Here is a 24528-nt window from a genome sequence, read left to right as displayed (position 1 = left end):
TAACTTTTTTTATAACAAGTAATTTGTTGTGATTTGTCAGAATTTGTCAAGTCAGAAGACAAGAAGGACTGTGAGCAGTCAGGACTGATGACATTACTGTCTGTCTAAAGAAAAACACTGTGAGCCTTTTATGCCACTCTTGTTGGAGGTTGATGATTTGATACGGTTGGTATGTTGTATTTTCTGAAGTTCTACGTCAGTAGTTGCTATTGCATACAACCATAGCTGGATGATAAGCAACAAGTACACCATGAGGACAGAATGACACAAATACATACAGACACACCATCAGGACAGAATGACACTTGCAGGCTGTATAGACACACTAGGAGGACAGATTGACAATCACAGGTTGTACAGACACACCATGAGAACAGAATGACACCAACAGGTTGTATAGACACTATGGGGACAGAATGACAGTAATAGGCTGTGTAGGCACAATATGGCAGAATTACACTAGCAGGTTGTTTTAGGACAGAATGACACTAATAGGTTTTGTAGGCACACCATGGCAAAATGTCACTAGCAGGCAGTGTGGCACACTGTGAGGACAGAATGACACTAGCTGGTTGTGTAGGCACACTTTGAGGACAGAAGGGTGCAATCAGGAGGTCTGCTAAGTCCCCCATCGGAGGACTGACGCAACTAGCTGTTACAACAAACACATCGTGAGAGCAAAATGACTCGGCAAATCATACTACTGCTTCAAGAGGCGTTAGTGGGGAACTTTGCTGACACGCCGTTTGAATGAGTTGTGTGTAGCAATGGCCATGATGGTGTCTATTCCGCATCCTGAAATGGTGTACATGGAAACAGGTGCTCGGCATTATGGGGATGAGACAAGGTTTGCAGGGTGTGGGACTGCACAGTAACACATTGGACCAGACCGCCCCCATGTCTCGCAGACATGAGCTTCCCAGTGTGAAGAACGCGGCTTTAAACAACAAACAAACCTCTATGTGTTCATTAACAGGGCATGTCAACCTTGCTCTTCTGTCAAGCGGTTAAATAATGTTATAACCCGGTGGCGGTAGTGAATACATTTCCCCAGTGTTGGAGGTTGTCAGGACGCCATACGCCCATAATCAACACCCCTTAGCTTTGAGCAACTATTTACATGTACGTAATGGAGATGAGACAATTTCGTCTGACATTACTACAAGATATCCAGTACATGTATCTCACAAAAGTAAACTCTACCGTTTTTGTTCAGTTTGTTACAACTAAATAAGTAACACGTATACAGCAAACACTAATAATAAAATAATAAATATAAATATAGTAATAATTGATTGCGTTTCCCAAACAGATAAGACTGCGTGTTACCACAGAACACATAGTAGGTGACAATAAAACCTCCAAGAGTTGCCTCCCCTGGTAGCAGTTCATTTCATCAGTTTCGCCAGAGCTATATTTAGCTTTTACGTAAGAACATGACGCGTCCCGGAGCTGTGTGATAGGTATGTCGACACTCTACAAACTCGTTCACCATCTGTTGGTTACTGATGGACAAGTGTTGCGAAATGGTTAATGTTTTGAAGCGAAGAATTCAAGGTGTGAATGTTCCTTCGAAGACATATATTTCCCGTAAAGTTCAAATTCGTAAACTGTATATTTATTCTACCCGGTGGATGAATAAAATAAATGCAAATCAAGAACAACTATAAAACGTGTTTGTGTTTGTATTATTTGTGGTGGAAAACGTGAATGGGTATTCATTTCATATACACTGTATTTTCGCCGACGAAAACATCGACAGTATGATTGGGGTAGTCATGTAGTATATGCAGCGTGCCCAGCCATCGCTGGGTGCCATATCACAGTGATAAATGAATGCTCGTCTGACAAACTGGAAGACACCGTGCACGAACACTGGGCCAACATGAGACTTTGTCTAGTATCACGTGATTAGCGTTCCGGCCTCACGCAACTGTGAAGGACACCATGGGACCGTCTCAAAGATGTCAAGCAGGAATTCAAAGATGTGAAACATTACTTGTTCAAGGTTTCATGGCCAACTGTTCCAAACAAACAAATGGACAACTAAGACTACCTGACAGTTTGCGAGTAAAACTGAAAACAGAATATTATCTCAGTGAAGTTTGTGGTAATTGGACTTGCTGCTCATGACATGGTCCCGCAACCTTAATGTACATTATAGCCAGCTGATGAAACGTCACACGGGTAAGAAATACAAACTGGAAACTGACGAAACACTTAGCCAAACTTTCAAACAATCTATAGTCCCATATTTATGCGGAATACTGACGCCAACGTTCATATAGTTGTCGTCTGTGCTGGAAACAACGTAGATCGACAGCTACCATCGAAATGAAGGCCGAAACACGTGGAAGCAATTTTTCGCCTATACGCGCAACCTGTCTGTGGTTCGATCCTGGACTGGGATTATGGCGTCACCGGCCCAACGCTCCACCTGTTGTTGTAAACGTTATGTGGTTTCCATATGATGGTTATGACGGTGAAACTGATTACGCGAGAGACGACCATATTCCTGGAGGCAGTAACGCTCAGTGTCAACGGAACAGCGGGGACGAGGGTCTGGAGGAAGGGTGGTGGGAGTGGGTGTGGAGCCACATCCCTGTGATCGGGGCTTCTGTCCACAGAGCAACACATTGGATCAGTGATGTGTGGGAAGGTATCCATTACTACCACGGGCGACGTCACAATTCTAGACGCTGTCAGCGCCGACTGTGGTCATTTTTGTGCGGACGACGTCATCGCCGCTGTAGTCCGCACCGCTTCTATGGAAGCCTGGGATTTTGCCGTAGTGGGTTGGGATGGGATTCCTGGTACGACGAAGACGTCTCCCGGCGCTGCGTCTACTACTACCGCAGCCCATGGTGGGATTAACGTGAGACACAAGTAACAGTGAAGTAGTTTATTGACCAGTTGTGGTGAAACTATTCCGGCACATGTGACCCTGGCCAAAAGTTGATGTTTAGATAAGTCTACAGGGAAAGAGCATTACACTGAAACCCCTCTATTCCGGAAAATACTTGTTGTGAAATCATTCGGATAATCAAACGTCCGGATACGATGTTTTATCTAGCCTTGTTCTGAGTTGGAACTGATAGTAGGTGTGACACAGAAGCTAGACGGAGGGAGATATTCCAAACTAACGATCGAGGTTTTACATCACTGTATGGTGTACGTTTATGATGAACTGTCGTGTCATACATGAACCGTGTTCGGTGTGCTCAGGTTGTTCTGTTGTCATTATACAGAACATACACGTGTACTGTGCCGACTGATGCTCACGTTCCACACACAGACAATGCATTGCAATCAAAGAGTGCTTTGTAATAAGAAACAACTTCTGTTATATACATCACGGGCCTCCAACTTGCGGAATCGAAACTGAAAACACGTGATCCACGATGTTATCGCCAGGAGCACAGGGACATGTTGAGCCTGCGTCTTGAACGCGAAATTTCATGAAGTACCCCCAAACTTAAACCAAGTGCGTCCTGGTAGATGCAATATAATATTTTTCTGGGAAAAAAATGATGAGGTTGTTATATCACATAATTAAGTATAAATATTCTGTTGTAAATCATTATGCTACTGATATTGAAAGTAACAGGTAACATAACAAAATAATTAGCAATGGGAGGCACCCATGATCAGTGACTTCATACAAATCATTGGCCTGCAAATATAACATGAGTACCCAGGACTTCCAGTTTCACAGCGCTGCCTTAAATAAACCCAAGTGACACCGTGAATCACATCGTTGTGGAGACTGCACTGTGTGACTGTTGTAAGTTTATGTGTGGAGTTGTGATGTAGCCCGCGTCTTCTGACTGTTTCTATTCGCCTCGTGTACGGAAGTGTCGTTGCCATATAAACACTGAGACTCGGGGAGAGTCGTACTCATGTGATGTCTTTTAGAATACATTCCAATAATCTGAATAAACTATTCAAGTTTTGTTGTATTCTTGTTTTTTTGGAAAACGTTGTATACGTCAGTGTATATATACAGCGTGATCAAGTATGGTTCTGCGCAGTATTCTTGTACCACTGTGAAGATATCATGATCAGAAATAGGTTTCACATATTGTACCCTCCCGCGTTTGTATAAGGCCTTCCCTCGAATAAAATTCGTGATGTCCAAATCCCCTTCGTATATATCCTTGCTGCCGTGAGTTCTGGTGTTTCCGTTCACTGAGACTGGGTTGTTGAAATCCTACCACAGGTGTCGTAAAACCACGCTCTGGATGTTGTGATGTTTTCCCTTCAAAGACGCTGGGACGTGTTGGTAGCAGTGACTGAATACGATCAATATCTACCTGGAAGGACATCATCCATGTACGTTTTCCCCAACACCACCCAGCAAACGAAGCATGTTCCGCTTAAAATTAGAAAGTGTAATTGCATTAATACGCATTTGGACAGCCCTTGACGATTGGATGTGTAGCATAGTGGCTAAAGAATTCGCTGGTTACGCCGAAGATCCGGAGTCTATTCCCGTGTTCAGGCGGCAAGTGGCAGATATATATCGACTTGCATCTTACGTAACCGATAATTTATGTGTTTTAGAGATCAAATTCTTTACTGAAAGTACTCCATACTGCAATTTTAATGATCTTTGATCTTTAATTTGTCAAAAGTAAAATATGATATTTTCCGCCAAAAGGTGAAACTTGCAAACGTATCAGAAAATGGGAACGTAAAGTTTTGGTAAATTTGATTCGAACCAGCACCATTTATCTTCAAACTTTGGTATGCTACTGATAGGATGGGAGATAACTCTTGATTGTCGCAAATATCAAAGTTTTCAAACACATAAGTTAAAGACGAAAGTCCCAAAATAGCAGTGTAATAGACTGCCACTAACAAGAAAACAATCTGAATCTTATTCTATGATATACAGATATTTGTGTTTGTCGCAAAACAACAAAGAACGATTTACGGACATACCTGAGCGCTTGAAAATGGCGGCGTTGGTGATCAGAAAATAAACCTTAGCTGTCAACTTCAGATGTTCGATAAGGGATAACGACAGATACCTAATATGCCATCAGAAAGGGTGAGCTGTTTTCAAGTTTTGGAAACGATTATTTGTAACTGTTAGTAGTTGCTTGGAATATAAGTGGATATCGTTGTAACGAATACCAATATTTCTTGTTGACTTAACAGCAGTGCCAGAGGGTTTGTAAACCGGCGGTATCTCTACATGGACACTCTGTGAATATCCTCAGAAATTAATATGATACGGGATATTGGGAGTACTGCACTTTATCATGCGCACTTTTTCTGATTTCATGTTGCAGAATTCATACCCGGCTTGTGACAACTGGGTTTATTTGAAATACTACTGTGATCTTACTAGTAATAATTCTGCGCATACATGACAACTTTTGTTGTTCCTGCTATGGCAGGTCATGCAGACAAGAAGAATGAATGTGCAAATGACTGAAAATCTTACCTGTAAATGTGTATATTTTAAACAATTTTCAGAAAAAAACCATTCAAATAATCACGAAAGAAAAAAGTGTGCTTGGCTTTTAGTTAAAATGACATTGTATTTGCTGATTTCTATGGAGGAGAATGCATCACATGTGCTTCCATACATGGGCGTGACCCAGTGCAATAATGAGTAACCCCAAAACTTTGTACATCACTTATGGCGCTGGTGCTTGCGGACAAGACACGAAATGTACTACTGATATGCAATAATGTTCATGATCATCTTTTGCCCTCTGACCCTCTGACCTCATGAAGACTAAAATGAAAATATACTTAATAAATATTATGTAATACCATTATAATGTTTGTATTATATTTATAACATCACATTACAATACAGACCTACAATGAATTTGCCAGTATTTACTAGATAATATATAAGATCAGGGATAATAATATATATATTTGTGAAGATGGGAAATACCCTTTGGACATAGGTGTATCCACTAGACTCTATCAGTAGAGCTGATCTCGAGGAGGGTGAACTTATCTTCCATCTCAGTGACAATCTCACAGTATCAGTCATGAAAGTATTTCAATAATGATCACCAAGTTTTGTGTGACATAACTTCTTTTGTCTTTTTACACTTTGATATCACAAAATACAAATGTCATGTGTATTGAAAAGTAATAAAATAATGTATGGCCATGTTGACTTTTTAGTGTGGCCAATATGACTTTGGTATGACCGTTTTGACTAGGGGTTGTGGCTATTATGACTTTTTTGTGTGGCCATTTTGTCGTGTGGTTGTTTTGACCTCTTCCCAATCATTATAACATGTGGGTCATGCCCATGTTTGGAAGCGCAGGGTATGAATTCTTTTTCACAGAAATCAACAAATACAATGTGCCATTTTAATGAAAAGTCAAGTAAACTGGTAATTTTTTTCATGATTATATGAATGTTTTTTTCTGAAATTTGTTAAAAATAAACATATTTACAGGTATGTTATTCAATCATTTGCACATTCATTCCCTCTTGTCTGCAAGGCATGCCATGGCAGGGAAAATAAAACATGTCATGTCTGCACAGTTAAGTGACATCACAGTAATATTTTAATGAACCCAGTTGTAACCATCCTCGATATCTCCAGGGTATACAGGCCCCCCTAAGTAATTGAAGGAATTACAGCAAATTTGAAGGAATTGCATCTCAAATGTAAACAAACGCAGCCCACTCGCGAAACAATTAAAGCGATATCGGTAGTTTAGCGGTAATAACAGAAACACATCGGCCCTATCGGAAGCAATGTCGGTAATACTGGAAACACGATCGGCCATCTTCGGAGATTTTTCGGTCGCGAGCGGAAACTCACGCAGCAAAACATGGCGTCGTTGGAACAAGCACCCGTCTCGGTGAGATTTGTTTTTAGTTCCTACTATTACATTTTTATACTTATCCATCTTTGACCACCCGTGTTGAATGCGTTTAGGTATGAGGTGTTGTCGGGGCAATAGCTTATGTTTTTAGGAAAAGATTGTCACTGCAGAAGAGTGTCACAAGTCATGCCCCTGGAGATTGTTTACATCTGAACATCGAAGTCGTGCCGATGATTACGAACATCATGAACGTGCGCCATGAAGAAGTTTATGAGCCATAATTTGTCTTGCTATGAAGTGCAATTGACAAATTTAAACACATTTTTTAAAAAAAAATGATGTTATATCTGGCGCACGGTCGTAATCATCGGCACGACTTCGATGTTCAGATGTAAACAAACTGCAGGGGCATGACTTGTGACACTCTCCTAGAGTGACTATCTTTTCCTAAAAACATAAGCTATTGCCCCGACAACACCTCATACCTAAACGCATTCAACACGGGTGGTCAAAGATGGATAAGTATAAAATTGTAATAGTAGGAACCAAAAAGAAATCTCACCGAGACGGGTGCTTGTTCCAACGACGCCATGTTTTGCTGCGTGAGTTTCCGCTCGCGACCGAAAGATCTCCGAAGATGGCCGATCGTGTTTCCAGTATTACCGACATTGCTTCCGATAGGGCCGATGTATTTCTGTTATTACCGCTAAATTACCGATATCGCTGCAATTGTTTCGCGAGTGGGCTGCGTTTGTTTACATTTGAGATGCAATTCCTTCAAATTTGCTGTAATTCCTTCAATTACTTAGGGGGGCCTGGTATACGTTCCGATAAGTCTCCACTATACCCTGGACGCATCTACGGCTCTGCCAGATTAATCTATTACCTCCCTTGACTGTCTTTTCATCCAGTCAGGTGTCTACGCTGGGAAGTTGAGCGAACCAATCACAACTCACTTTCGTTTTTTTAATTATCTAACCGATTATACTTGGCAATAGAAACCATGCAGTAGTTCTCTGGAAGAGGTAGAAGGCGTTCTTGCATATGTTGTTTTAAAGTTTCGGACCTGTCAATTTGTTTGTATGATTTCCCTAAAATCTGGGACGCACTGTGGGCAAACCTTCGCAGTTGCGACCGCTACCTTTGTTGACACTGGCAAGCTCTGTTATAACGGCGGCCTAGCTGATTGGCTACTGTGAGAAGGCGGAGCCAGCAAAGGGAGGTAATAAATTAATCTGGCAGAGTCGTAGATGCGTCCAGGGCATAGTGGAGACTTATCAGAGCGTATACCCTGGAGATATCGAGGATGAGTTGTAACAAGCGGGTATGAATTCTGCAACATGAAAAAAAAATATATGTAAGAGATGAGCAGGTGACCCTAATACCTAAGTACACCTATAGAATACTGGATGATACCTACCAGCTTAGTGTTGAGTGTCACATGCACTTCCTTTTACAGGGAGGCTCGAGCTATGAAATTTGAAAAAAAAAGGGAAAATCAAAATGAAAAATAATCATTGAAATTGCATTACTAGGGATGATTTCCAGTTAGTAAGACACACTGACGATTTTGAAATGATAGGTAAGTTATCAAAAATAAACAAATTATAATAATATGTGTCTGGGAAAAGTGTCTTGCACAAGGAATTCCTGTCTGAAGATAAAAGTCAACAAATGGGAATTCTAGCCGTTATTTATTGCCCGATATGTTGTAAATTTTGTCTCTGAGGATATCCAGACAAATTGCTGCAGTCCCAGAGCAAAGGTTGTGCCATCAGTTCCTTCTTTAAAATGAACCACTGTTTATAAGACAATGTGAGTTTCAACAACTATGTTCATGGGCTTCATGACTGACTACACATTACAATGGTAATAATGCTGCTTGCCTTTTTATTTGTTACTTGCACCTAATACTCACGTTTTACAAACACATTTTTTGTCAACATGGTAAACATGCTGAATAGACTTTTGCTCAGCTTTGAATTTTCTTCAGCAGATGTTTGATTAATCTTTCAGAATCGTCGTAAGGACGACACTTGGACCACAGATGAGCTTAATAGAGCTTTAAAGGTAGCAGCTGAATTTCACTAATGTTAAACATGTTAATACAAAGTCAAGAATATTTTGGTTCAGTTGTAATATATCTTTGACCTGTGAGGAGTGACATTTATAATGCACTGACAAGTATTTCTGAGTTCCAAGGAGGAAGTTCCTTTCATAGTTATGAGAAATAAGGCAGAAAGGTCAACATATGTGGTTATACAATATAGAATTAATGTTTGTAGAGAATTTAGTAACTGAGCATTGGTCTTGAAGATTCAACTCTAATCAAGTTTCCACTGTCATCACAGCACATAGTCTTGGTATAAGCCCTGTAGCCCTGTCTACTTATATCCTGCCTCAGATATTGGTGTCCATTTTCAGTCCAACACTGGTTTTTGTGTAATCTGTACAGGTATTGTAAAACATCCTGCTCTTACTAGAGCAAATGAAATGTCACAAGACGCTGACATTGGATGTTGAAGGTGCACACTGTGTAGGGTACTAAACATGTGTTTGCAACCATGAACCTGTTTTTCATTCTGTTTCAGTGGGCTTACAGACTTATACCCAGATATATCCAGATATACTCAGATATACCCAGATACAGTTTATACTGCTGGTACTTTGGAAAAACCCTGTGGAATTGTCATTTCAGACCAATAAACACGAAATAATTTAAAAAATATAAACAACATCAAAATGCCTTGCTCCATGCTTTTTTGCCTCTCTTTTATGCAGGTACAAATATCTGCCAGATATGAACTAGTCACAACATGATACTTTAGAAAGGAGTACAATTCAGGATTGTGCCTCATCACCATCCGGTATTATACTCATAGTAACTGTAGTGACAAGATTTCATTTCAAAAGATTCCTGTTTGTAGGGCTCTCGAGATGACCTTGAAAGGAAGCGGCATCGTCGGGACGGGGATGAGAGACGTCACAGAGATGATGAAGGTGAAAATGTTGGAATAGACAGTAGCTGTTTCCAAGAAACATTTACATGTATCATGTCTCTGACACACAATGCCAGTGCCTTATTTTACTGATTTTCAGTGAAGAAATGAGGAAACGTTAAATCAGTATTTTCATGAAAACAGAGCAGCTGACTTATACCAGATATATATTTTCCCAACAATATTGTAATTTCGCATTATTATCTTAATATTTATCATATCTTTGTAGTCTCATTGTGTTTCATTACACTCCTACACTGAGTCTAACAGACCCTAGTAGGTCGCATCAGGTAAACTGAGATTGACCAATCAGAACACAGCTTGCCAAATTGTCAAAGTTGACATATACATACCTTTTGAACTGAGGGTAATAGTTTGTACCTGAACGATTCCTAATGCTCTGTCCCTACGATTGCTTCTGGGTGATGCACATGGAGCACCACACAACAGTGAGTAAAAAGTCACTGAAAATAGCATTTTTGGTAATAATCAAGGATGTCAGTTTGCAGAAATATTAGCTAGTGGTGACCATGTCAACAAGGACTTCAAAGCGTATCCACTACAAGTCAAACATCTGTGTTTGACTGAAGAGTTTTGTTTGTTTAGAGATCAGTGTCAGTGTCCAGGATATATTTTAAGTCCCACCGAACTCTAAATAGTAGCCATGATCTGATTGATGACATCCGTCATTTAGCTATTCTCGCTATTGATTGGATGGTCATAGGTCTCTCAAAGGTTATCTGACGTGACCTCATACTAGGGTTTGTTAACTCACTGCAGGAGGGTAATGAATAACACTGGGACTAAGTTTAATTAGACTGAACTCAACCTTTGTGGCATATTTACTTTGCAAACTTATTTGCTTGCAAGAAACCCTGGTAAACTAGTACACAAAATTAATTTTGTTTGGTCATGTACATGTACATACAGGTACAGCAATGCCGACATGTGTAGAACCTGGGCTGAACTTGGTGAAGGGGAAACTCTTCTGCCGACACAAGGGAATGTGTGGTCCAGTTGTCTGAGGCACTACAATTTACTGTGCAGAGTTATGTCCCTTGGACAATCCCCAAATCTACTGCTAGACACATATTAGATGATCCTGCGCAGTAAACGCATTTGTGACAAGAGAGGCGGTACAACGAATTGGGCGAATACACTTGGCTGCTACAGGTAGCTTGACGATTATGCACGTGCAATACATGCTAACCGTGACATGAAATCAACACCGCTACTGATTAACACCAGTCTCGCTACTGTTTTACACCTGTCTCAATACTGTTAAACAGATTTCAGTTGTAGTAAAAATTGTCCAAGTTAGGAAAACATGGGCAAATAGTTCATTCTCAGGCAAGGGAGATAGCATACAATGTTATCATGTATATGGACAAAAATTGTGCAACCAAAGCAGGTTCTCTTTTACAAAGTAGCCTTGCTACTAGACTCTCAGCGGCAACTTTAAAGCGCATTAAGACAGAAAGTGGTAGGAGTGCGAGTGGACCTACATTTATCAGTTCCACCAAGTTGCGTAAACCCAAAACTTGCAGTTACAAACTTGATGATTTCGACCGGTGTGCAGTCCGTCAATTTGTACAAAGTTTATATGGCGTTAAAAAAACAACTACCCAAGCTGGATACGATGTATGATATGGCAAAGTGCCAGTTGAACTACAAGGGTTCTAAGGAAAGTTTTCGAGAAAATCTCAAAGACATGGGGTTTAGGTGGCGAAAAACGCAGTCAAACCGTAAACTTTTAATGGAATGTAAAGACATTGTTTCCAAGCGTTTGCAATACTTGCGTGCAATAAAGAAATACAGAGAAGAATCTTTATCGATGAAACATGGTTGCATGTACACCACATCGTCCCAAAGTGTTGGCAACTTGAGAAGTGAAGTCGTAATAAATGGGGTTCAACCTCCGTCTGGCACCGGACCTCGGCTTATTGTGGTTCATGCAGGGGGTGAAAACGGTTTTGTTCCAAATGCTTTGCTTGTTTTTGATTCCAAACTCAAATCAGCAGACTATCATGACGAGATGAACTTTGATAATTTTTCCAAATGGCTCCAGGAAAAGTTGATCCCAAACCTTCCACTGCACTCTGTCATCGTTATGGATAATGCACCATATCACAGCAAGCAAGTGGACAAATGTCCGCCAACCGCCAACAGAAAAGATGACATAAAAGCGTGGCTACAAAGGCACAATATCTCATTTGATGGGAAAATGCTTAAAGCCGAACTATTGTTTCTTGCAAAATCCAACAAATCGGGCCCTGTCTACAGAGTAGACATGATGTTGAAGCAACATGGTCATGATGTACTACGTCTCCCTCCAAACCATGCAGAACTAAACCCGATTGAGTTAATTTGGGCAAATATGAAAAATTATGTCGCTTCACAAAACTTGCATTTCACAAAAAGTTCCTTAAGAGTTGCCATAAATGAAAGGATGTCTGCAATCGGTGCAAAAGAATGGTCGGAATGTTGTAAAAATGTTAAAACAATTGAAGATGGTTACTGGCAATGCGAAATCGCAGTAGAAAGGGAAATTGACAGACTAGTGATTGACTTAGGACTTGCAAGTGATTCAGACACCGAGAGTGATTCAGAGAGTGATAATTAAAGCATAAATCAGTAAGTTCGCCTAATTTTCCAGCATTGTTGTTTCTTGTATAATAATTGGCGCATACTATATCAGGCTTTTACTGTTCCTATACCTTGTCATAAAAAAAGAGTAATCTTTGGTGAGTTGTCTGTTTTTTATATTTTCTTAGTCACTGATAAATCTACTGAGTCTAGTACTAAGTAATCAACAAACCGACAAATTTGTGTACAAAGATATTTCTCACTGACTAATCAATGTCAAAAGGTATTTTCAGTTTTCTGTACACAATTTTGGTGACCATAATAAAAATATGACAGAATTTTTGGAAATATTGTTTGAATACTAACCATTTCTCTAGAACCGGTTATATAAATTTCCATGACATGTATTCCTGGTCGATCACCAGTGGAATTATTTACGAAAATCAGCCCGTACAGAGAAATAGAAACAAAATGATTGGATAAAAATATTTCCGCCTTGCTACTCTGATTTAGTCACCACCATTCAGTAACAGATAACTTTTAACATATTAAAAAGTTAAATGAAACACAATTAACTATATGTAGTTATTATCTGTTTAATATTTAGCAGACGAAAAGTCAACTTTACCCGTTAAAACAACACCGCATATTCCTTCGAATGATAAGACTGCAATTTCAGGCATAAGATACTGATATTCCACGCTAACCTTTAGTTAAGACGAAGACAAATAGATGATTGGGGCATTGACAAGCATTTTAGATATTCAACAATTTCGTTAAAAAAACCCCAGGAAAATGTCATTTGCTTCGGGAAATGGATCGGTGGTCCTAAACATATTTGCTCAGTATATTGTGTTGATTCAATTCATTGGGATTGTAAGTGTTCCTAGATCGAGTGTGCTATAACAATTCATGCGTGAAACGCATGGGGGAAATGAACTTCTCAGTATTTATCAGACAACCTGTCTCCCTCTTGTTTCAAGTGGATCGTTCTGTGGGGCGTTCCCAAGTATGCAAATTGGGGTCATTTGTCAGGTCGTGGATCATCTTATATGTGTTTACCAGTATGATCCAGGGTTTAAATTCCAGTCTGCCATGACTTTGTATGTTCATCAGCACAATATGTGTCTAAATGGATTTTACTGAAGTTAAATATTTGTGCAAACTGCATCTGTTGTGTTTTCCATCCAGTATCAAGCTGACATGTCGTTATGTAACTGGTAAACTGATCTCAGTGATGTTAAAGCAGACTTATCCACGGTTGTTTCAGAGACACTTATCTGTGACATTTTACATCATCCAAATGAAATCTAGTCCTCAATTGAAATTTTGTTAGCAGATCCGAAAGAGAGGCGTAGACCTAAGAATGAAGAGAGAAAGCATCATCGAGATGGCAGTGTGAGTATACTTCATCTTACAAATGTGATGGAATTACCTGTATACTGTTTCTGTTATTTGATAGAAATATATTAAAAATGTGATACAGGTGTTCTACTTTAGTTGTGATAGATTGTTACTGTGACAGTGAGTGCACAAAGAGGCTTTGGGCCCCGCAGTGTAGCATACAGCACATCCTGGCTGTAAAACATTTGTTCACTCTGCACTTCTGAATTTGTTGAGCACTTTCTGTTGTTTGTTTAAATTTGTAAACGTTGTTTTGATACACAGTGTAAGCTGTGTAAAGCCTGTGTCATTTGACTCCATTGCATAATGAGGTGGATGTTGTAATTATGTGACGCTGGACTTTAAGTTGTCATCTGTGTCAGAAGCTAGTAGCATGCCTGTTGATGGCACTGACTGACAGGCTGTGTGTTGATGGCACTGACTGACAGGCTGTGTGTTGGTGTCACTGACTGACAGGCTGTGTGTTGATGGCACTGACTGACAGGCTGTGTGTTGATGGCACTGACTGACAGGCTGTGTGTTGATGGCACTGACTGACAGGCTGTGTGTTGATGGCACTGACTGACAGGCTGTGTGTTGGTGGCACTGACTGACAGGCTGTGTGTTGATGGCACTGACTGACAGGCTGTGTGTTGATGGCACTGACTGACAGGCTGTGTGTTGGTGTCACTAGTTAGCATGCACGTTGCTTAAGCAAAGTTCGCTATTCCAGGAGGATAAGCGCCGTCATATGCAAGATGATTCTGAAAGGACAAATCTGACAGAGGTAACATTCTTGTCCTCTCTATTTATTCATTATAAGACTGTTTCCAGATTCACAATTCTGACTTAAGGTGTTTGCCAGACAAGGAGATTGTGAATTTGACTAATTCTTGAGTTAATGTTTTGTTTCACATGTTCTTCTGTGCATGTTATGCACTCTGCACGTTTGTAGATCTCTCTTGCATATATAAGTTTGTTATGTTGTAGATGACAATACATAAGAGTCTAATTTTTAGACTTATCCTATCACACGTTTATGCCTCTCTCTTCCTCTCTTTGACCCAGTGTGGAAACGTGCTGTCAGCTAGGTTGAATCAAATCTTCTTGGGATCTGACCACCCGAACCTCTGCCCCTGCAATAGACGCCTGTCAATCATCATGTACACGCAGCTGATCGCGTGACGTCCTCTACTTGTCATTCTCTTTCTTGTCGCCCCACGGGCTGGACTTAGTGAGGATCTCAGGCAGTTATTTCGAAAGTCTGTCGACTTTGGGGAGTTTAAAGGATGCTAGTGTAGTTTCGTCACCACCATGGTAGTGCTTTCTCAACCACCAGTTGTTTCCCGCCCAATGTCGGTCGTTACGATTCTGGATCACTCATCGATTCAGCAGATGGATTGGCATTCTTTTATTTTGAATGTGCTTCAAGCGTCTACATGAGATCGTGACATCCCAGAGCGTTTGAGTGACTCAGACAAAGAGAATCGTGTTGAGAGCGTTATCCCATCCTCTGCATTGTAGTGATTTGATTCAATGGGAGTCGTTTAACAACATGATATGGCGTTCGCTCCACCTTCATGGAATCGATGAGGCGAATTGCACTGTGACATTGTTCACCTTACCTCTGGTGGGTGAATTGACAACCTGTTCTGGATCATCGTTTATTCACCATCATGATTCAGCGCTGCCTTGCGTCGATCATACTCCAGTGATTCCCCAACGATTTGTTCCAGTGCATTTGCATGTTTCGAGTCACCGATGGCAAGTAGTACTTTGTTTACCGGTGTGCCAAGAGGAATCACTGCTTCGATTCCTCTGAGTGGTTTCGGTTCCATGCCAATTCACAGGGTAGTGACTCAACATGCTGGGTTGAGTGGAAGTGGTTTTGGGAGTGTAAGGTAGTCAGGTGTTACGGGAGCTACGTATGGTGTACCGCATTCGACTGCTGCGCCTAGCTTACCACTCTTATAGGTTCTGGGATCGGAAGCAGTTACGTCACAGCCCATAGAAACTTCTCAGCAGCAGACCATCACAACTTATGTATGGATTGCATAGGCATTAGTGATAGGCCTAACAGATGTACGTATTGCAGGGTTAGACGACGAGGAGTTTCTTTGTATCGGCAGGTAGCTAATAGACAGTTGTCTGATAGAGATCGTCGGCAAGCAGAAGATGGGCAATCTGCTCCTATTAGCCAAGAAAAGAACAACACAAATTAGTTGCTGGATGGTCATCTTCGAAATCAGCAGATGAAGCTTTTTTGAATGAGGCCTCGGACTCATACCTGAGTGAGAATTTGAGATGATTGTTTTGTCCTAGTAATTCGGAGGCCTCGCGGGACATGGGCGAATTGTCATCGCCACCACATATGGTGGTTTTATCACAACCACAACCTTCATTGTGTCCAGCGTCAACTTAGCTGACAGCACGTTTCCACTATAAGTCAAAGAGACGAAGAGAGATGCGTAAACATGAGATAGGATAAGTATATAAATATGCAATTTATAGTTAAAATTTCTAATTTGTGTAAGTAATGGTAGATGGACACTCTTTTGCAGATTTTGTATCTTTTGCATGGATGTTGTATCACTATGTTTCAGGATGATAGAGAAAGACAGAGGCGGGAACGGAGAGAACGAAGGGAAAAGAAAGATCCATCCAAACATGTAAGTTATAACCCAGTGTAGGAATTTGTTGAGTAAACTCAGATGTATTATGTATACATTAAAGGAAATACCCATACGGAAATTTAATTTTTCCTTATCTTGACTCCTGCTTATTATGCTTATCTCCTACCTCTATGCAAAGATAATGGAACACTAGAAATCCATTGAAGTTCCATTCTCATTGAAACAGACGTACAATACACCCACCCATTGGCAGCTTCCCTTTCCAGCCAATACAGTCACATGACCAGCCATGCTTGTCACTCACTCCTTATTCACTGTCTGATGAGGACGGTTGGAGGCTTTTGGGGTCCTGATACAGCGATAAGTTTTTGCTTATATTTTCGGTCCAATAATCAAAATTGTGTCATATTCGGCTTTTGGATTGTATTTTACATCATCATAAGGTAAAATTATTGTTGAAATTTATAAATTTTCATGTGTTTTGGACATGTTTTTTTCAACTTTGACTTAATCTTAGTTGATTTAATCATGCTCCCAGTGTGAAGTACGGCTCTTGATTTTTGATCCTCATGGACAGTGGAACCTGTCAAAACCGACATTTGTCCAATCCGGTAAGTTGTCAACTCTGGCATAAAATCTAAGTCCCAACCGTGGCTTATATACTGCTGAAAAGCATGCTAAGGACAAACAACCTGTCACTTGTAATGTATTAACAGTCGATTTTGCGTCTAGTAACTGTATGCTGTTAAACAGCTGACATTCATCAATTTAGTAATCAGCCAGACTTACCCTGGGGGCATCGTCGAGATACCAGCAAGGCTTTGTCTAGATCACAGAAGAGGGTGTCATCAGAATCAGGATCATCCCAATCTAAGAAATTGAAGTCGTCATTCTCTACATCTTCAACTACTAGGTCTGCGCTGAAACTACACTCCACGGCTTCTACAAAGTCCTTCAAAGATAAGATAGTCCCTCCCTACGGAAGTCACATCTGCGACGAAATTCCACTACTACTACTACTACACTCCTTAGATGCAGATTATCAGCTCTCATGATCTGAACCTGATTTGAAGAGGAACAGAAAGGCCAGTCAGCAGCTACAACTACAGTAATCCTGTTCAATGATGGTTCAAAGACTGCATTAGGTTAGTGAGATGAAGAGGAGGTATGGTATCCCTGCTCCTGTTCACAGAAAGCATCGTCATCGGCTGTATCTTCACTTCGCAGTATGGATGATGCTCATTCCATCAACCTGACGAGTACTCACACTCATGGATCTCGTTACAGGCACAAGTTTTCTGTCATCACCCCCTGTTTGTTGGAGACGTCGTCATCTTTCGTCATCTTCATCAGATTCTTGCAGGCATGAGCAAAGGCACGGAAGGATGCAGATAGATGTCGTTGATCTCCATCACCAGAGAAGGCCCTCTTCTCAAACTCATAGATCACGTCATGGATCACAAACGGATTGTGATCTGTTGAAGGATTCCAATGAAGCTCACACCCATAAGATGACAAACGAGAACACAGACACTTTGATGTTCTTGCAGATTGCGCGGATATCTACCATTCTGGAAACTTTGTCAACAGCCTTGTCCACAGCGACTAAGTATCAGCAACAACATATTCTGGCCTTCAGTGCTCATCAATTCCCATTACATCACATTGAGCCCTTTATGAAAGGGCCTGAAATAGATGAGTGATATAAGCTCAGTGAGACTTGCAGATCTATAAAGTGGAGGATAAGCGACTTGCTCAACTGGATGCAACAACTCGGTGTATTTTCTTCGGACTCGCCCATCATCTCCAAGTTCAGTAAATCAGAGAATAAAGAGAATGAAGAAGGGTGAACTGTGCATTTCGGAGCACTTATCCTCTACGTCTGCAGGATTGAATCTGCTATGCCGGCAAGGTTTATTCTTCAGCATCATCTCAGGGCGACAGCTTTGGTAAGCCTTATTTCAACTGGAGTCTACTACCCCCAACCGTTCCCGAACAACCTTCATGAGTGGGTGGGCGTCTACAACTCTACAGGAAGCACTCGGGACTTCTCAATGACGATTACATCAAGGGCATCCTGTGAGATGGCTACAACATCCCACTACATGGCAACGCCATTGCTCACAAGAGACCCAGCACTTGTGCCAGGGATCATTGAGACAAGTTAGCCAACACCACATCATCTCTCCTAGAGAAGGCGCAGATGAATAATTACATCTGGATTGACTAACACCAGGATTCTACTGCCCAATCTTTCTGGTACCCAAGAAAAACGCTTAGGAAATGTTTTGACTTATATACACCATGAAGAATTTCAACAAGGATTATCTACTGAGGCCAGAACGGATCAGAATGATCTATCTACCTAACTGTGGCATCTCAATGTAGATGCGTCACTACAGGGTATAGGTGGCAGCAGGAATTACATCAAGCAACAAATGCATTCAGCATATCAACCACCTGGAGATGAAAGCTGTAATCAACACAGTACGGCATTGGTCGACAGCATTGAGAAACAAACTACTGATGGTTAGTACAGGCATTCTACATAAACAAGCAAGGATCAGCTTGATCTCACACACTGCTATAGCTAACATTTCAACTCTGCGACATTGTTGATAGTTTGAACCTCCACTCATGGCGTCAAGCCCTCCCAAACATCTCTCTCATGCACACTGAATTCACAGTAATTCTCGTGTCGGGCTTATGAGATTCGGAGAGAGTGGCAAGCATGGCTGGTCATGTGACCCTATTGGCAAGAAAGGAAGGCTGCCGATGGATGAGTGTATTGTACATCCGCGTCAATTAGAAGGGAACGTCAAGGGAATTCAAGTGTTCCACTATCTTCACATAGAGGGAGGAGATAAGCATAATAAGCATGAGTCAATATAAGTGTAAAAAAACAATTTTATTGAGAAAATTACATGATATATCTCATCGCAGTTTTGTCTGAGAGAGGTTTGTCTGTTAGGTGAAATCTTTGTGAACAAAATGGCTGTGATGACCTGTAGAGAGCTGCTTAACTTACCTGTACTAGGAATCAGCAGGGCAACTTTGCTTGTCTCCATTAATCATCTTTAACATAAACACTATAACACAGCATGATTGTTTCTGCAGATTTATACAAATGAATATTTATGATTCCATCAGGAAAAGAGAGAGAAAAAACGAGATACTCCTGTGATAGAAGATGATGATGACAAAAGGCGACGTCATCGTGACAGGGATGATGAGAAACGAGGACATAGAGATGATGATAGGGACCGCCATCGTGACAGGGATGATGACAGGCGAAAACGGCGTGATGATGACAAAGAGAGGCGACACAGAGATGATAACCGTAAACATGGGCGTGATGAGAATGACAACAGGCGACGTCACAGGGATGAGGTAGGAGTATGATCCAGGCGCTGTTCAGGCTTAAGTTGTGTTGTAAGCCAGGCAATATACAAGTTGACACTGTGTTGATGGCCAGACACTATTCAGGCTTATGTTGTGTTATGGGACAGACACTATTCAGGCTCAGGTTGTGTTATGAGCCAGATACTATCCAGGCTCAGGTTGTGTTATGGGCAAGACACTATTCAGGCTCAAGTGTGTTATGGGCCAGACACTATCCAGGCTCAGGTTGTGCTAAGGGCCAGAAAGCATACAGGCTTAAGGTGTGTTATGGGCCAGAGAGGATACAAGCTTAAGGTGTGTTATGGGCCAGAGAGGATACAGGCTTAAGGTGTGTTATGGGCCAGAGAGGATACAGGCTTAAGGTGTGTTATGGGCCAGAGAGGATACAAGCTTAAGGTGTGTTATGGGCCAGAGAGGATACAAGCTTAAGGTGTGTTATGGGCCAGAGAGGATACAGGCTTAAGGTGTGTTATGGGCCAGAGAGGATACAGGCTTAAGGTGTGTTATGGGCCAGAGAGGATACAAGCTTAGGTGTGTTATGGGCCAGAGAGGATACAGGCTTAAGGTGTGTTATGGGCCAGAGAGGATACAGGCTTAAGGTGTGTTATGGGCCAGAGAGGATACAGGCTTAAGGTGTGTTATGGGCCAGAGAGGATACAGGCTTAAGGTGTGTTATGGGCCAGAGAGGATACAAGCTTAAGGTGTGTTATGGGCCAGAGAGGATACAAGCTTAAGGTGTGTTATGGGCCAGAGAGGATACAGGCTTAAGGTGTGTTATGGGCCAGAAAGCATACAAGCTTAAGGTGTGTTATGGGCAAGAGAGGATACAAGCTTAAGGTGTGTTATGGGCCAGAGAGGATACAGGCTTAAGGTGTGTTATGGGCCAGAGAGGATACAGGCTTAAGGTGTGTTATGGGCCAGAGAGGATACAAGCTTAGGTGTGTTATGGGCCAGAGAGGATACAAGCTTAGGTGTGTTATGGGCCAGAGAGGATACAGGCTTAGGTGTGTTATGGGCCAGAGAGGATACAGGCTTAAGGTGTGTTATGGGCCAGAGAGGATACAAGCTTAGGTGTGTTATGGGCCAGAGAGGATACAGGCTTAAGGTGTGTTATGGGCCAGAGAGGATACAGGCTTAAGGTGTGTTATGGGCCAGAGAGGATACAAGCTTAGGTGTGTTATGGGCCAGAGAGGATACAAGCTTAAGGTGTGTTATGGGCCAGAGAGGATACAGGCTTAAGGTGTGTTATGGGCCAGAGAGGATACAGGCTTAAGGTGTGTTATGGGCCAGAGAGGATACAAGCTTAAGGTGTGTTATGGGCCAGAGAGGATACAGGCTTAAGGTGTGTTATGGGCCAGAGAGGATACAAGCTTAAGGTGTGTTATGGGCCAGAGAGGATACAAGCTTAGGTGTGTTATGGGCCAGAGAGGATACAGGCTTAAGGTGTGTTATGGGCCAGAGAGGATACAGGCTTAAGGTGTGTTATGGGCCAGAGAGGATACAAGCTTAAGGTGTGTTATGGGCCAGAGAGGATACAGGCTTAAGGTGTGTTATGGGCCAGAGAGGATACAAGCTTAGGTGTGTTATGGGCCAGAGAGGATACAGGCTTAAGGTGTGTTATGGGCCAGAGAGGATACAGGCTTAAGGTGTGTTATGGGCCAGAGAGGATACAGGCTTAAGGTGTGTTATGGGCCAGAGAGGATACAAGCTTAGGTGTGTTATGGGCCAGAGAGGATACAAGCTTAGGTGTGTTATGGGCCAGAGAGGATACAGGCTTAAGGTGTGTTATGGGCCAGAGAGGATACAAGCTTAAGGTGTGTTATGGGCCAGAGAGGATACAGGCTTAAGGTGTGTTATGGGCCAGAGAGGATACAAGCTTAAGGTGTGTTATGGGCCAGAGAGGATACAGGCTTAAGGTGTGTTATGGGCCAGAGAGGATACAAGCTTAGGTGTGTTATGGGCCAGAGAGGATACAAGCTTAAGTTGTGTTATGGGCCAGAGAGGATACAGGCTTAAGGTGTGTTATGGGCCAGAGAGGATACAAGCTTAAGGTGTGTTATGGGCCAGAGAGGATACAGGCTTAAGGTGTGTTATGGGCCAGAGAGGATACAAGCTTAGGTGTGTTATGGGCCAGAGAGGATACAAGCTTAAGGTGTGTTATGGGCCAGAGAGGATACAGGCTTAAGGTGTGTTATGGGCCAGAGAGGATACAGGCTTAGGTGTGTTATGGGCCAGAGAGGATACAAGCTTAGGTGTGTTATGGGCCAGAGAGGATACAAGCTTAGGTGTGTTATGGGCCAGAGAGGATACAAGCTTAAGGTGTGTTATGGGCCAGAGAGGATACAAGCTTAGGTGTGTTATGGGCCAGAGAGGATACAGGCTTAAGGTGTGTTATGGGCCAGAGAGGATACAAGCTTAAGGTGTGTTATGGGCCAGAGAGGATACAGGCTTAAGGTGTGTTATGGGCCAGAGAGGATACAGGCTTAAGGTGTGTTATGGGCCAGAGAGGATACAGGCTTAAGGTGTGTTATGGGCCAGAGAGGATACAGGCTTAAGGTGTGTTATGGGCCAGAGAGGATACAGGCTTAAGGTGTGTTATGGGCCAGAGAGGATACAGGCTTAAGGTGTGTTATGGGCCAGAGAGGATACAAGCTTAGGTGTGTTATGGGCCAGAGAGGATACAAGCTTAGGTGTGTTATGGGCCAGAGAGGATACAAGCTTAAGGTGTGTTATGGGCCAGAGAGGATACAGGCTTAAGGTGTGTTATGGGCCGGAGAGGATACAGGCTTAAGGTGTGTTATGGGCCAGAGAGGATACAGGCTTAAGGTGTGTTATGGGCCAGAGAGGATACAGGCTTAAGGTGTGTTATGGGCCAGAGAGGATACAAGCTTAGGTGTGTTATGGGCCAGAGAGGATACAGGCTTAAGGTGTGTTATGGGCCAGAGAGGATACAAGCTTAAGGTGTGTTATGGGCCAGAGAGGATACAGGCTTAAGGTGTGTTATGGGCCAGAGAGGATACAGGCTTAAGGTGTGTTATGGGCCAGAGAGGATACAGGCTTAAGGTGTGTTATGGGCCAGAGAGGATACAAGCTTAGGTGTGTTATGGGCCAGAGAGGATACAAGCTTAGGTGTGTTATGGGCCAGAGAGGATACAGGCTTAAGGTGTGTTATGGGCCAGAAAGCATACAAGCTTAAGGTGTGTTATGGGCCAGAGAGGATACAAGCTTAAGGTGTGTTATGGGCCAGAGAGGATACAAGCTTAAGGTGTGTTATGGGCCAGAGAGGATACAAGCTTAAGGTGTGTTATGGGCCAGAGAGGATACAAGCTTAAGGTGTGTTATGGGCCAGAGAGGATACAAGCTTAAGGTGTGTTATGGGCCAGAGAGGATACAGGCTTAAGGTGTGTTATGGGCCAGAGAGGATACAGGCTTAAGGTGTGTTATGGGCCAGAGAGGATACAGGCTTAAGGTGTGTTATGGGCCAGAGAGGATACAGGCTTAAGGTGTGTTATGGGCCAGAGAGGATACAGGCTTAAGGTGTGTTATGGGCCAGAGAGGATACAAGCTTAGGTGTGTTATGGGCCAGAAAGGATACAAGCTTAGGTGTGTTATGGGCCAGAGAGGATACAGGCTTAAGGTGTGTTATGGGCCAGAAAGCATACAAGCTTAAGGTGTGTTATGGGCCAGAGAGGATACAAGCTTAAGGTGTGTTATGGGCCAGAGAGGATACAAGCTTAAGGTGTGTTATGGGCCAGAGAGGATACAAGCTTAAGGTGTGTTATGGGCCAGAGAGGATACAAGCTTAAGGTGTGTTATGGGCCAGAGAGGATACAAGCTTAAGGTGTGTTATGGGCCAGAGAGGATACAGGCTTAAGGTGTGTTATGGGCCAGAGAGGATACAGGCTTAAGGTGTGTTATGGGCCAGAGAGGATACAGGCTTAAGGTGTGTTATGGGCCAGAGAGGATACAGGCTTAAGGTGTGTTATGGGCCAGAGAGGATACAGGCTTAAGGTGTGTTATGGGCCAGAGAGGATACAAGCTTAGGTGTGTTATGGGCCAGAGAGGATACAAGCTTAAGGTGTGTTATGGGCCAGAGAGGATACAAGCTTAGGTGTGTTATGGGCCAGAGAGGATACAGGCTTAATGTGTGTTATGGGCCAGAGAGGATACAGGCTTAAGGTGTGTTATGGGCCAGAGAGGATACAGGCTTAAGGTGTGTTATGGGCCAGAGAGGATACAAGCTTAGGTGTGTTATGGGCCAGAGAGGATACAAGCTTAGGTGTGTTATGGGCCAGAGAGGATACAAGCTTAAGGTGTGTTATGGGCCAGAGAGGATACAGGCTTAAGGTGTGTTATGGGCCAGAGAGGATACAGGCTTAAGGTGTGTTATGGGCCAGAGAGGATACAAGCTTAGGTGTGTTATGGGCCAGAGAGGATACAAGCTTAAGGTGTGTTATGGGCCAGAGAGGATACAAGCTTAGGTGTGTTATGGGCCAGAGAGGATACAGGCTTAAGGTGTGTTATGGGCCAGAGAGGATACAAGCTTTTAAGGTGTGTTATGGGCCAGAGAGGATACAGGCTTAAGGTGTGTTATGGGCCAGAGAGGATACAGGCTTAGGTGTGTTATGGGCCAGAGAGGATACAAGCTTAAGGTGTGTTATGGGCCAGAGAGGATACAGGCTTAAGGTGTGTTATGGGCCAGAGAGGATACA

General features: G+C 42.4%; 1 protein-coding gene across 2 annotated transcripts in view; it reads left to right on the top strand.

Annotated features, from left to right (window-relative positions):
* The first annotated feature begins 4934 nt into the window (after positions 1 to 4934).
* LOC137298176 (cytoplasmic dynein 2 intermediate chain 1-like) overlaps positions 4935 to 24528 on the top strand; it is a 57021-nt gene continuing 37427 nt past the window's right edge. For both annotated transcript variants that reach the window (XM_067830327.1, XM_067830326.1), the window contains exons 1-7: positions 4935 to 5053; positions 8830 to 8883; positions 9741 to 9813; positions 13738 to 13796; positions 14515 to 14568; positions 16385 to 16450; positions 19565 to 19804. In XM_067830327.1, the coding sequence (XP_067686428.1) occupies positions 5039 to 5053; positions 8830 to 8883; positions 9741 to 9813; positions 13738 to 13796; positions 14515 to 14568; positions 16385 to 16450; positions 19565 to 19804 (561 nt within the window). In that variant the 5' untranslated portion in view covers positions 4935 to 5038. The remainder of the gene's footprint in view (positions 5054 to 8829; positions 8884 to 9740; positions 9814 to 13737; positions 13797 to 14514; positions 14569 to 16384; positions 16451 to 19564; positions 19805 to 24528) is intronic.

The sequence above is a fragment of the Haliotis asinina genome, chromosome 10, assembly GCF_037392515.1.
Source record: "Haliotis asinina isolate JCU_RB_2024 chromosome 10, JCU_Hal_asi_v2, whole genome shotgun sequence".
In the NCBI taxonomy this organism is placed as follows: Eukaryota; Metazoa; Mollusca; class Gastropoda; order Lepetellida; family Haliotidae; genus Haliotis; species Haliotis asinina.
This window is presented reverse-complemented; position numbering and strand designations above follow the sequence as displayed.